Source organism: Zasmidium cellare (assembly GCF_010093935.1).
Source record: "Zasmidium cellare ATCC 36951 unplaced genomic scaffold M409scaffold_27, whole genome shotgun sequence".
Classification (NCBI taxonomy): Eukaryota; Fungi; Ascomycota; class Dothideomycetes; order Mycosphaerellales; family Mycosphaerellaceae; genus Zasmidium; species Zasmidium cellare.
The window spans coordinates 180,593-194,282 of record NW_022986971.1 but is presented as its reverse complement, the minus strand read 5'-3'; the positions used below and the strand labels follow the sequence as shown (position 1 = coordinate 194,282).

At 53.2% G+C, this 13,690-nt stretch overlaps 5 protein-coding genes across 5 annotated transcripts; 4 read left to right on the top strand and 1 right to left on the bottom strand.

Moving 5' to 3' along the window:
• Positions 1-1,168: 1,168 nt before the first annotated feature.
• Positions 1,169-2,568, top strand: M409DRAFT_56842 (uncharacterized protein; the record flags this gene model as incomplete). Its single annotated transcript, XM_033813415.1, has 4 exons — positions 1,169-1,444; positions 1,505-1,744; positions 1,803-1,951; positions 2,037-2,568. The coding sequence occupies 4 exons, from the start codon at positions 1,169-1,171 to the stop codon at positions 2,566-2,568; spliced, it is 1,197 nt and encodes a 398-aa protein (XP_033665022.1).
• Positions 2,569-2,771: 203 nt separating this feature from the next.
• M409DRAFT_56841 (uncharacterized protein) lies at positions 2,772-3,884 on the bottom strand (the record flags this gene model as incomplete). The annotated part of the gene is made up of 3 exons (XM_033813414.1): positions 2,772-2,886; positions 2,936-3,711; positions 3,765-3,884. 3 exons carry the CDS (start codon positions 3,882-3,884, stop codon positions 2,772-2,774), a joined length of 1,011 nt encoding a protein of 336 aa, XP_033665021.1.
• A 1,947-nt stretch (positions 3,885-5,831) lies between these two features.
• Positions 5,832-8,404, top strand: M409DRAFT_68044 (uncharacterized protein; the record flags this gene model as incomplete). The annotated part of the gene is made up of 2 exons (XM_033817666.1): positions 5,832-6,263; positions 6,317-8,404. 2 exons carry the CDS (start codon positions 5,832-5,834, stop codon positions 8,402-8,404), a joined length of 2,520 nt encoding a protein of 839 aa, XP_033665020.1.
• A 516-nt stretch (positions 8,405-8,920) lies between these two features.
• On the top strand, positions 8,921-9,345 carry M409DRAFT_25477 (uncharacterized protein; the record flags this gene model as incomplete). Its single annotated transcript, XM_033807710.1, has 2 exons — positions 8,921-9,136; positions 9,190-9,345. 2 exons carry the CDS (start codon positions 8,921-8,923, stop codon positions 9,343-9,345), a joined length of 372 nt encoding a protein of 123 aa, XP_033665019.1.
• Positions 9,346-9,667: 322 nt separating this feature from the next.
• M409DRAFT_68043 (uncharacterized protein) lies at positions 9,668-12,671 on the top strand (the record flags this gene model as incomplete). The annotated part of the gene is made up of 2 exons (XM_033817665.1): positions 9,668-11,955; positions 12,359-12,671. 2 exons carry the CDS (start codon positions 9,668-9,670, stop codon positions 12,669-12,671), a joined length of 2,601 nt encoding a protein of 866 aa, XP_033665018.1.
• Between the last annotated feature and the right edge of the window lie 1,019 nt (positions 12,672-13,690).

Genomic DNA, 13,690 nt, shown 5'->3' with positions numbered 1-13,690 from the left:
CAGCGATGGCTTCGTTTACGTCTTCAGTGAGGAGGCGGAGGTGTTGGTGAATTGCTTCATTGTCGCCGTCGGCCAACTCCCCCGCCCGAAGTCAGCTCTTGCCCACTTTCTAACGCATTCTTGACACCTGGCGCCTTTCTTCCATCTCGCTCATCATACATCCATTTTTGAAATTACCATGAGAGCTGCAAGATCTCGAATCGCCATCCTAATCGCAGAATCTGCACTTCCGGGATAGAAAAAAGAAATCTTGCTATCACACCCCAGCGGTTTTCGGCACGATCTGACATTGAATAGCGCAACGGCTGGCGAAAACGTTTTCAACGTCTTTCTCCCTCTTCTGGCGAGGCACGACCTTAGAGTGCAGTGAACGGAATAGGAAAGAACACTTTCTGAATGCAAGGTGATGAAGAAGAAGTCGCAGAAATCTGCTCAAACTCGATCAGCAACTTTGACAGTATGTACAGCACTGCTGTGAGTCGCTGGTTTTTCGAGCTGCCAGTCGCTGCCTCGTCAGTCCCCAATATCGCAAACGTCGCTGCATACGTGGTGTACGGAAGAGAGAGAGAGTGTGTGCTAATCGAAGCAAACTTCGTGAGGAGTAGGACGCGTGGTGAGATTTGTCCAGGAGAGACACCGATCCTTTTATACGAATGTGTACGAGGACGACTCTCATCATCTGAGATGCTGACGATGTTCCGACACAATCAACTCAAGCCCCGAGGCACAACTTCTTCGTGGCAGAAGTACGTCAAGCATGTCTGCAATCCACTCCCTCCAGGCAGAAAAGTCCACTCAAATATCACCAACTCGTCCTTCACCAATTCCAAAATTCCAGGCGGTTGCCCTCTTCGGAAAAGCCCCTATACACGTGCTGCTTCGGATCCTTCACAAGCCGACCGCATTTATCAAGCTCCAACGTCGACGCTGAACTTTGCATGAAGATCAAAATGTCGCACTTACATCCTGCCATGTGGCGCCCTGATGGAGAAAGAGGTACAACGACCATGGGTGTCCTTATCGTGTCGTACCGAACTGCTCTCTCTCTTCTTTACCCCTCCTCCTCTATACAGCCTGCCAGCAAAGAAAAAGAAAGACAATGTGATATTGGAACATCTGAAACAACACCCATCAACCACCACACGGCGTACGAATCCGCCTCGCGACCATGTATCTCACCACCCGCGCCTTCACCGACCCAAGCGACGCGGACCACAGCGTCTACATCGGCATAACCGCGATCTTACTCGTGTGCTTCACCACCCTGACCCTCGCGGTGCGCATCTGGGTGCGATGGGGCAAATACAGCTGGGACGACGCTTCCATCTTCCTCGCGCAGATGCTCGCGTACGGGCAGTTTGCGAGCGTGATCGCGTCGTTGGTGTTGGGGTTGGGGAAGAGGTGGAGTGCGATTGAGCAGGCGCAACAGAATAACATCGCAAGCGTATGATACTTCGCCTACCTCCCACTTACAACATCACATCCAACTGACATCGCTGTGCAGAATCTAACCGCCGCCAAAGTCCTCTACATCCTCGTCCTCGGCTTCCTCAAAATGGGCGTCACCTGGCCGATCCGCCGCCTCTTCAGACGCATGGGCAAACGAGTCCCCGTCATCGCGTGTACGGTGCTCATGGGCACGGAAGCCGTGTGGACGCTCGCGGCGATTATCGTGTTGTCCATTGGATGTCCGCCGAATCATATTTTGCCGGGGACGGCGCCGCAGAATAGTTGTGCGTTTGGGGTGAGTTCTTGTGAAATCTTTTTGGGAGGAGGGGCTATGCTGACGGGCGATTGTGTAGCCTGCGAGATGGGGCGTCGTGACGATTGTGGATATCGTGCAGGAATTGGGCATCGTGACCATGTCGATGGTTCTGCTGTCGTTGTTGAGGAGGAAGATCAGCAAGGAAGAGAAACTGACGTCTCTGCTTGCGTTTGCGCTTCGGCCAGGGTGAGACATATCCCCATCCCCATCGTTCGCAACTACCGAACCAAACTTCGCCTTTACCAGAAAACTAACCGCATCCTCAACCCAGAATCATCGTCTTCGCCGTCCTCGCATACATCTCCCGCATCGCCACCATCGAAACCCGCTACGCGCCCGAGAACGCCGGGCACGCACTGCAATACACCTGGGTGCAGATCTGGCAGGAAGTGCAACTGACCTACTCCATGTTCACCGCGACCCTCCCCTTCGTGCTAGGCTTCATGCGCAACTTCGACACCAACGTCAACAACCGCTCCTCCATGTCCGCCGCCATGATCCTCGGCGCGTCCAAAATTACCAGCCGCGCCGGCACCGCGCATAGTCGACATCAACCACCGCCCACGTTCGCGGGACAGATGGAGCGGCGGGGCACGGCGGAGAGTCGACCTGGGGTGATGCCTTCGATGCCGGATGATGTGCACAAGTGGGATCAGCCGGTGAAGTATTCGGTCAAGATTTATTCGGCCGATGATGATCAGAGTATTGATCGGAGTGTGGCGAATGCGTCGGAGGAGATGATTACGGGGATTCGGAGGAATGATGTTATTACCGTGAGTGATGAGGAGAAGGCGGGGAGGTAGACGATAGACGGGTTTCGTCTTTGTTTTGATGTTCGGGATGAGCACAGGCGCTGAATTGGAGTTTCAGGGGATGTGTGACTGATCTGGTACGTGGAATGAGCCGCTTTCGGGTTTTTGAAGGAGTCGAGGATCATAAAGGCTCTTTTAAGCGTGGGATCAATGATGAGTGATGATTAGCAGGATTCTAGAACCCTTTTAATCCTTTACTTTGCGTGGACGAGCATTTGCTCGTACAGGTCTGATGGTATCTTGCGGGCGAAGTTGACGGTGTAGTCGATGACTTTGCGGGCTCGTAGTGGCTTGAAGTCTGGCTTTGGTCTAGACCATGTCAGTTCTAATTCGTTGAAAGGTTTCGAGTGTGACTGACGTTGGACTGTTGAGTAACGAGTCTCGAATGAGGACAAGCTGCGATACAATGCAGAGCAAGTTGAGATGTGTTCCGTATGCGAAGAGAAAGTCCCACAGTTGAAGGACATCCGGCAGAGGGGGCGTGCATGCACATAATGTGAGCACGCTGGGAAAGGCGTAGATCTCTGCCTTCATGCCCTTGGAAGCAAGATGCGCCGCGAGCTTTGGGTCGACGATCTCGAGAATCTGATCCACCAGCGCCAGGCCTTTGTGTACACCTTCCATGCTGGCCCGCACGTAACCAGGACATTCCTTGGTGATGAAAGCATCGAATGCAGTGAAAGCCTGAGCTTCACTTCTGGCGGCGTAGAGGAAAGGCGCTGCGAGGACGTTCATGCCTTGGACGTATGATACCACGCTTGCATCGGGGCCAGCGTCGGAAGTCTCTGTACCAGCGACTGAGCCATGTCCAGCTCGTGATGTGGGAGAATGGAAGAGATCCTCGTTGCCGTCTAGACTTTGCGGCGCTGCGAGCGTAGGAGGCGACTTCCAGCCATTAACGCGGGCCTCGTTCGCTTCGTGGAGTTTCCATGAGACGGCATTCAGGACTCTTGTCAGACTATTCTCAGTGACTCGCCGACGGAAGAGAGGATCTGTCGTGAGTGTGCGGAAGGTGTCGTTCCTGATCTTCTCGTACGCAGGAGATGCGCCTACGAGGACCCGGCTCTCGTAGTCGTCTGTTTTGGTCGGAGGTGCATTCAGCAGGATGAGCCAGACGTAGATCCTCAGTTCGGACTGTCATGTCGTGTCAATGCGATGAACTACAGATCCAAGATATATTCATTTACCATTCCATCATTGTTGGCGGGGATGCCGTCCAGGAGAATGATGCGCCGTAATTCCTCCAGGCCGGCTAGGTGGTCGCCGTCTGGCGGGCCTTTCTGGAGCAGCAATTCGAGGTGGGCCATTATTCGTGGTGACGTCCCAGCGATGACGAGGTCGATGGATGAGATTGCAAGCCTTAGCCGACGTTGCTGATGATGAGGAGGTGTGGTTAAAGTGGTCCTCGTCGTCGCTAGATTCACGGCATTGAACGAGAGATGCGCGTCAGTTGCGGGACGCGTCGTGGTTGCCGAGCAACTTGGGCTCGGCAGTCGGATCTGCGGAGGAGGGGCAGCTGTGACCGACTATCCGAACTGCACCTCACATCGCCTCCACTGGCACTCCATCTTATCAGTACCGGAGCCATGGTTCATCTTCAGTCTTGCCAATTGCACTCCTCGTCCGTGAAGGGACTCATGGGCACAAGCTCGATCGTGAAAGTCCCTGCCCTTCCATCTACCGATCTCGCGCTAGAATGTCTCGCTCGGACCGTCGCACGTGCAGATGCGTAACCCAGATTTCGCCCTACACGTGGAAGAGACTGGTCTGCAAGGCCGATCGCAGCGCGGACAACCGACCGCGAAAGGCTGTACAGATTCCATTGCGTGTCTCTGTAGAGATCCGCCCTCTTCTTCTTCGCTGACACGGCAGCCATGGCTCGATCTGGGATACCCCCGAACTTGCTGCCGCACAAGCTTTGGGTGATGCTGAAGACTACGGAGATCTACGGAGATGGTGAGGGTGCTGGAGATGCAGACTAGAATAGCTTGCCTGCAGATTACTATCCATGAGGGAGTGGTAACAGGCAGTGTGGCATGCATGGTGTGCGATCCAGATGCTAGGCTTGAAGGGTCCAACTATGCGACGGAGGATGCGTGAGTGAATGGCATGAACTGCACAGAAATCCATCTGGATCTGATAACGACACTCGCTGCTCTGATGGCGCACACCTTACGGTTCGTGGACAAAGATCATACCTGCGCATGTGGTGTATTGGACTTGGGCGGCCAGATGAAGACTAGCGCACGTTCGGCTTGTCGATTCTTTCAACCTCGTTCCCAGCTCGCTCTCCCAATTTTCGAAAAATCCATGCCTCGCCAGCGGTTCCCAGCACGACCGGAATGCAGCAGCCTCACCCACCTCCGGAGGCGCTGTGAGAAGGATGTTGCGAATGCAGTTCTAGCGAAGCCTTGTGGCGTCAGAGAAGAAGACGTTTTTCCGTCGCTTCGAAGCACGCCGCAGCGTGTCCGTTGCAGTGAGCAGAATCACGCCTTCTGGCCGCCATTTGATTGGAGTCTTTGTCAAACTCAGCAGGGCCTTGGCCCACGCACGAGGATATGCTTGTGGACCCGGGCCGCATGGCGTGATGGCAGCTAAGTTGGAAAGGGACGACAGCCCTCCACGCCGACCGACCAACCGCGGGAGGATGCGTAATGGGACATGAGGGCCTCGTCGCAACGTGCGTCAACGCGAGAAAAAGAGGAAAACTTCCTTTGCGGGCGTCTCACAGGAACATCAACCTCACCGGCGAACCTTTCATCCTCACTCCCTACCTTTAACCGTGTCCGTAACCTTGACCTGCCTTAGCCGACCATCCGACGACGCCTTGGGAAATATCTACGACCTCACCAAAGCAACACCTGGAAGCATACACCACGCGACCACCACGACGAACGGTGCCATATCGCTTGGGCGAGCCTCGTCCAGTGCGTGATCGGCCTCGCTGGTGCAGCAAAGGCTTGGAGTCTGCTTTTGGCAGCCTCTGTCGTGATTGTTCGCAATCCTCTGGCGAACGCATCGAGTTCGCTCTGGCGCACCCATCTTCAACGCAACCAACCAATCTTGTCTGATCTAGGCCACCTAAGATCCTTCCCTGCCCTGCATAGTGCGGGTGGCACTGTCTTGGCAAAGCGCGATCGAGCGCAGGCGTCAGACCAAGCTCATCAGACGCCTTAGATTCTGGGCGACGTATAAGACTTTGCTCTCGTGTGCTTGACTGACCGGCTGCATCCCACCCGCCCGTACCTTTCACCATGGCTTCCACGAGCACCAAGGTCGGCCACGGCTTGGCCAAAGCCCTTGGTATCAAGCTTGACTACCGCAACGAGACGGGCGCTGCGAAGCTGACCCGCGGCGAGTCTGTCTTCTCGGTCGACAGCGCCGACAGCTACATCGAGGACGAACCTTCCGCCATCGACTGGGTGAAGGAGCAGGTCCCAACGGGACGACAGGTCTTCAACTACGTCCATAATCTGTTCCCCTTCACAAAATGGATCATGCGATACAACGTACAATGGCTCATTGGAGATCTGGTCGCTGGTATCACAGTAGGAGCTGTCGTTGTTCCTCAGAGTATGGCATACGCAAAGCTCGCCGAGTTGGAGCCCCAATTCGGTCTCTACTCATCGTTCATGGGCGTTCTTATCTACTGGTTCTTCGCTACCTCGAAAGATATCACGATCGGCGTAAGTTGCGACGTCGTCACCAAGACTGTACCAATTTTGCTAACCTTGAACAGCCCGTGGCGGTCATGTCTACGATCACCGGCAACGTCGTTAACAAGGTCAAGGCGCAGGCTCCCGAAATCCCACCTCACGTCGTGGCTTCTGCACTCGCCATCATCGCAGGCGCCATCGTGTGCTTCATCGGTCTCGTTCGTCTAGGCTGGCTTGTTGAGCTCATTTCGCTACCGGCCATCTCTGCTTTCATGACTGGATCCGCCATCAACATCGCAGTCGGCCAGGTCCCAAATCTGATGGGTCTCAGCTCCGTCAACAACCGCGACTCTACCTATCTGGTCGTCATCAACTCTTTGAAGCACCTCGGAGAGTCGAAGCTCGATGCTGCCCTCGGTCTCACTTCTCTCACCATGCTGTACCTCATCAGGTTCATCTTCAACTACCTCGCCAAGAAGCAGCCGAACCGCAGAAGGCTTTGGTTCTTCTGCAACACCTTGCGAACGGCATTCGTGATCCTGCTGTACACCCTCATCAGCTGGCTTGTCAACTTGCACCTACCAAACCACAACGCCAAAAAGTCGCCCTTCAAGTTGTTGGGAACCGTGCCAAGAGGTTTCCAAAACGCTGCCGTTCCAACCGTCAACAGCGACATCATCAGCCTGTTCGCCAGCGAGCTGCCTGCTTCCGTCATCGTCCTTCTTATCGAGCACATTTCCATCTCCAAGTCCTTCGGCCGGGTGAACAACTACACGATTGACCCATCTCAGGAGTTGGTCGCCATCGGCGTTACAAACCTCCTTGGACCCTTCTTGGGCGCTTACCCAGCGACTGGATCCTTCTCTCGAACTGCCATCAAATCCAAGGCCGGTGTGCGTACTCCATTTGCCGGTGTCATTACTGCGATTGTGGTGCTACTCGCAATCTACGCACTCCCAGCGGTCTTTTTCTACATTCCACAGGCTGCGCTCAGTGGTGTGATCATTCACGCAGTCGGTGATTTGATTACCCCTCCAAACACTGTCTACCAGTTCTGGCGAGTCTCACCAGTGGAAGTCATCATCTTCTTCGCCGGTGTCATCGTCACCATCTTCACAACTATCGAGATCGGTGTATATGTTACCATCAGCACATCAATGGCGCTCTTCTTGTTCAGAGCGTTCAAGGCCCAGGGTCGCTTCCTCGGCCGTGTCAAGGTCCATTCGGTCATTGGTGACCACCTGCTCGATGGCCAGGACAAGCCTGGAAACACGAGATTGGGCGCCGATAGCGACCCGGACAAGTCGACCAGGAACATATTCCTGCCAGTCGACCACCAGGACGGATCAAACCCATCCATTCGCGCTCAGCACCCTTACCCTGGAATCTTCATCTACAGATTCTCAGAGGGCTTCAACTATCCAAACGCAAACCACTACCTTGACCACCTTGTCAGCACCGTCTTCAAAGAGACGAGACGCACCAACCCCCACAGCTTCCCACGACCAGGCGACAGGCCTTGGAACGACCCAGGCCCAAAGAAGGGTAAAGAAGTTGTGGTGGACAACAGACCAACGTTGAAAGCCATCATCCTCGATTTCTCATCCGTTAACAACGTGGATCTTACATCAGTCCAGAATCTGATTGACGTGCGCAACCAGCTCGATAGATACACCGCGCCTGAGCGAGTCCAATGGCACATCGCTTGCATTAACAATCGCTGGACGAAACGTGCCTTGGTCTCAGCTGGATTCGGATTCCCAGCCACTGAAGACAACGAGTTCTCACGATGGAAGCCGATCTTCAGTGTCGCTGAGATGGGTGGCTCTCTGAGCGCCGCGGCCCAGGCAGAGGCAGACGAGAACAAGGAGCTGAGAGCGTACCTGCCGAAGGATATCGAGCACGGTCAAAGAGAGGTCGACAGCATTAACATCTCGGACAGCGGATCTTCTGCCGACGTCAACACACACCTGAAGAAGCATCGTGCAAACGGCAAAGTCACGGTCGTGCACGGCCTGAACCGACCTTTCTTCCACATCGACCTGACCAGCGCGCTGCAGAGCGCAATCCACAACTTGGAGGCTCACGCCGGAAAACACCAATTCCAAGAGGATGGCGTGGAGATGACAGCGGTAGAGCATGACGCACCCATTAAGGGCAGCTCTTCATGATTGATTTGATTGATAGCGTTCTGTCGTTTGATACTTATACATATGTGCGGCTATTTTGACGGCTGCCGCAGGGATCTTGTAACAGGTTGCACACAGATGATACCAGAAAAGCAATGACTTGCTTTCACGGATGGGAAATGGAGGAAAGAATAGAATCTTCTTTTACCTGATGTGCAGATCTCGCTGCCCGATCCGAGAGGCTTTTTCAGTTCGTTCGAGTTTCACCAACCAAAGTTTGTGTCTTCGCGGTCGGAATGTCTAGCGTGGGGTGAGGTCAGACTTGTGACCAGCTGACGGGTTTGTTCCTCCGTACGACGACAACAACGCATTCCGCCGAGGAGTTGGTACCTACGATACTTCTTTTGCTGACGCTCACACTTCTTACAGCTTCATAACAAAAGAGCGGCGTTATCAGAGCCGTCACGTCCGCCGAAAGACCAGCGGTGTTGCCCCGAGGAGCTCACCATCCAAGTACCAAGCTTTCTCAGGCCCAACGACGACCTCAAAATCACCAACATGGCTTCCTCATCAAGCGACCAAACGCCAATCTCACCCATCAAGTTCACCAGGCCAGAACTCACCATCTCAGCAGCCGCCATCAACAATGAACCCATCGAGCTGGACGGCACATCGATTTCACCTGATGAGCTACGTTTGGCGAGGCGCGGCTCGAAAGCTGATGCACTCGCAGCGCTGGAGGCTGAGAAGGGTCTCAGTCGTGCTGAGCGGGAGGTCAGACCAGACTACGTTTGAGCAAAGTGAAATGGACACTGATGTCTTCATAGCGGAGAGCCAAGCTTATTCTGGAGAGGAAGTCGAACCCTGCTGTTCTTGTGGATATTCCTCAGGCTCCTGCTCCGGATGAATTGGAGCAAGCGGGAGCAGCTCAAGATGAGGATGGTGCTGGTACTGGCACTTTAAAGAAAGCCGGCAAGGCCTAGACTGGTGTGAATGCGAGTCCCGTACTGAAGACCCACGTAGAGTATGCGACTGACATTATGGCCAGACCCTCGCCCGACGTATAAAAGCCAGACACAGCCTCTCAAAAGTTCTCAACGCGGTCTCAAAACCCAGTGACTAGTACCGGATCTGGCTTGAGATTGGTCATCGCTCTTTGTGCAAAGCCCAACTCGATTTATTGTCTCCCCGCAATGGAGCCACATGCTCTTCCGTCACTAACATCATTCTTTGTCCGGACACCATTTCTTAGGATGCTGGGCAGAAACTCAGCTTTTGTCCCAAAGGACGCCACATTCACTCGCTATGTACCTTGATAACAGGCCGACGTCGATTTTCAAACATACCAGTGGGTGGAACATGTTTGCACCGCAGCCCCCTGGGACGCTGAGGCGGCCGCCTATTGTCAATGCCGGGGGCTCATCATCGTCATCGCTGAACTCGAGAGAGCGACCGCCGCTGAGTTCGGGCTCTTCATCCTCTTCGTTGGGTGGCCTGGAGCAACAAGTTCCTTCTTTCCAGAGCTTCATCAAGCTGACGCCGTCCGTCGATTCGGATCAGAATAAGCCTTTGCCACCGACACCTCTGGCGCCGAAGAGATCTTTTGACTTCCCGAATAACGCACTGGATAGACGCACGTCAAGCGTGTATAGTCGAACACCCAGCCAATTTACACCTCAAACGCCACCAGGCAAAGCCCAAGATCCTGACGCCGACTCGCCTCTCTTACTTCGACCTATAGCGTACAGTGCCAGCTCGCCGGATCTGTCAACTGCGGATCTCGCCACGACACCGTTTTTGGAGGCTCGAACATTCTCTCCTCTGATCGAAAGCCCGAGGACTACGACAGTAGCATCAAGTTCGCCACCGCAATCTCGAAGTCAGAGCATGCTTACTTCTCTGCCGGGTGAAAGGCCAGATTCTTCAACTGTTCCCCCGAGACCTATGCGTCCTATCGATTCACAAATCTCGCCAACCTTACCTAAGTTTAGCCCTCTTATCGCCCGCCATGGCCCTGGAAAGTCAGTGCACACTGTGTCATTGGAGAAAGCGAAAGAAGCAATGCATGCACCTGGCGCCGTCCGTCTCTTGCCAGAAGAGCTACGAGCACAAGCATTGACGAAAGTCAAATCTCAAGGGCACATGCGGCTCGAAAGCATCGACATTCTCGGTGGAGCTGAGAAGACACCGCTACCTCCTCCACTGCCAACTATGGTCGATCGGCAAGGTCGTGAGAGAGCATTACGTACACCGCCCGAGATTCCCTCGCGAGACTTTCTTTTCCCAAGTCCAAGCTTACCCATGACAATTGCCGCCTATAATTCGTTCCCTGTGGGTACTGGGCCGGTGAGGGAAATGGCCCCGCCGCTGGCGAGTAGTTCCACCGACTCAAGGATAACGTGGTGGCAACTTTCCCAAGATGAAACAGATGAGCCAAGAGGACGGACAGTGGAGAGGAGGTCTTACGAGCGGAATTCGAGATCGAGCCCAAACCCGCTCGCGAAGAATGCCCTGTCGCAGGATGGACCACAGGTTTTGGCGCAAGAATACCACTCCTTGCTGGGTCAACAGCAGTACAGACAAGCATCTGAGTCTCCAGGCTGCAGCTCAGATGAGAGCGTTCGCAAGCACATGAAGATGGTACCTCAGCCCCTTTTTCAAACCAAGCAGCCACCCCCGTCGAGAGAGTCAGGCAGCTCGCGAGGGAGCAACTCTTCGGTCTCACCGTTCAACATCCACGAGAGAGTCCGAAGTGACGGCAGCGCATCCTCAGAAAACCGATCGACCGGATTCGGTCTACGTCTATCTGTCGAGACAAACGAAATGAAAAGTCGGCACAGCAGCACAACGGGCATGATCCCCATCTCACCACCCACAGACATCGACATGAAACGCCCGAAGCCAGCTCACATCGACACCGACAGATGGCACCCAAACCCACGCATCAAGAAGAACCACAGCAGAGAAAACAGCCGCGAATCATCCTTCTATCCCCACATCATGCGCCGCAAAAGCTCCAAGAAACAAGACAACACTGAACCTCTCCCTCCAATCCCCGGCAAACCCCTCCTCGCCGCCGAAGTCATCGCCCTGAAACTAAAAACCCCCGAATCCACACCCGATACTTCGCCCATGAGTCCCATCATCGCCACAGCCACAGCCTCGAGGAAACCTTCCAGCGCGGGTGGTGTATCATCAGAGAAAGAACACAAGACCTTCTTCCAGCGCTTCGGGCCCGCCAAATCGCGCAGGAGATCCTCTACTCTATCCTCCTCGACCAATAAACCCTCCCCAATATCCCCGCATCTCTTCCCTAGTCCCGTCAAACCCTCCCCAACGACGACGACAACGACAACAACGCATCTAGGCTGGAGCGACACCTCCAAGCGAACTTTCGACGAAGCGCGCTCGCCGACGAGTCTCCACTCTTCTCGGGTGACGTATATCCCCACCCCGCAGAGACCTCGACTGGGATTAGAGCCGGAGAGTCACTCGGCGCGGGGGACGGGGTTGTTTGGGAGTGTGTTGGAGGGGTGGAGGGAGGGGAAGAGGGAGCGGAGGAGGGAGGATTTGAAGAGGTTGATTAGGGTGGTGTCTGTTGGGGACGGGGACGGGGAGGCGGATGGGGTGATGAAGAGGAGGAGTAGCGGAGAGGGTGTGAAGGAGGGAAGGGAGGTAGCGGGTGGGTGGATGAGGAGGGGGGTGAGTGTTGATGGGTGGATGTAGGTTGGTTGTATATAAGGCAGAGCATTGCGGCAGAGACTGCATGCTCAAATCTTATCATGCGTGTACGCGATTTGTTGATTTTCCACACGAGTGGAAGGTGAATGCTATTTATGTATGCACTGGAGAGCTGCCCGAGTGACGGCGGAGAGAATTGCTTGCTTCGAGTCACTTTCTTGAGCACACAACACGTGCAACACCTCGTTTTGTCTTTAAATAAGAGCTTCGACACGATTGGTTTTGCCTCTGACGACGTCGGCAACACCCCAACAGCTCCAAACATCCCTCACGCTTGCTTGACCGTACCGATCTGCGACTCAAAGACACCATACGACGCAATACCCACATCCAACCACCTTCGAAAATGGTCAACTCCGCCCTAGCAACCGGCTCCGCCGCAATTCTCTTCGGCATGGAGAGAATCCGCAAAGACGCCTCCACCGCCGACTTCACGCTGCAGTCCTCGTCTAGCAGCAAGACCCACAAAGTCCACAAGCTAACGTCCATCCCGACGTCACGAGCCACCCTCCGTAGCGAGCCAAACGCAAGGTACTTTGAACTGATAAGACTATCGAGCTCTTACTAATACGTTTTTGCGCTTTATTTTGTGTGTTCTCGCTAGATTAGGTACTCTTTCGCCTCTCTAAGTCCTTCCGATAATATAGAGTAGTATTATAGCGACGTCGTCGCTCGCCTTTAAGGAGGCCTATCTTAGGCCTAACTTGTCGACAACTGTACTAGAGCCGGAATATAGGATATTCGAACTACTAATATATATTAAGAAGCAGTTTATAGCGCTAGTAGCCTTACTATTACGTTCAAACCTTATTTTTAGCTTAGTAGCGGCCGTATATCGATTATAGAGGTAAGATCGCCGCGCCGATAGGTACCTATTAATAAAGCAAAGACGCTTCGGGCTAGCGCTTAGCTGTAATATTATTAATCGTGCTATAGTTAACAAGTATTAGCTAAGCTAATTCTAGCCCTAAATTACCCGGTCGATTTACTTTATACTACTAGTATTATTCTAAGAGCTTTATTACGTAGATAGCTCGTTTTAATTCCTTAATACTTTACTATATTTTATAACGTACTAAAGAAAACTAAAATATTAGAGACTCGAATTAGCTAAGTCTAGAGCGAATCGACTATAGGTTTATAGCCTATAGCAAGTTAGGTTAGAAATACTTTATAAAAGCTATCGGACTCTATTTCGGTTTCTAACTACTATATACGTACTACTAATACTCGGAATAGCTCTAGTATATATCTATACTCTTCCTCCTACGATATTAACTATCTAGGGTTTACTACCTACTCCTCGCTCGTCCGTACTACCTTAGCTATCGGTTCTAATACGTCGATATTCGTTACCGTATTTTTCCGCTTACGACCGCGCTTACTTTTACTCTCTATACCTCCTATTTCTATTAATATACCTACGGCCTCTTTAGCCTCTTTCTCGGCTTTTTTAGCTACTTTCTCTACCTCCTTTATTATACGCTCTATACGTAGCTTCTTAAGATCTTTAAAACTCGTTACCCTTACTAATCCTAACTTCTCTAACTTAGCTATTCGACGGGCTTTTACTTCGTTATTTATACT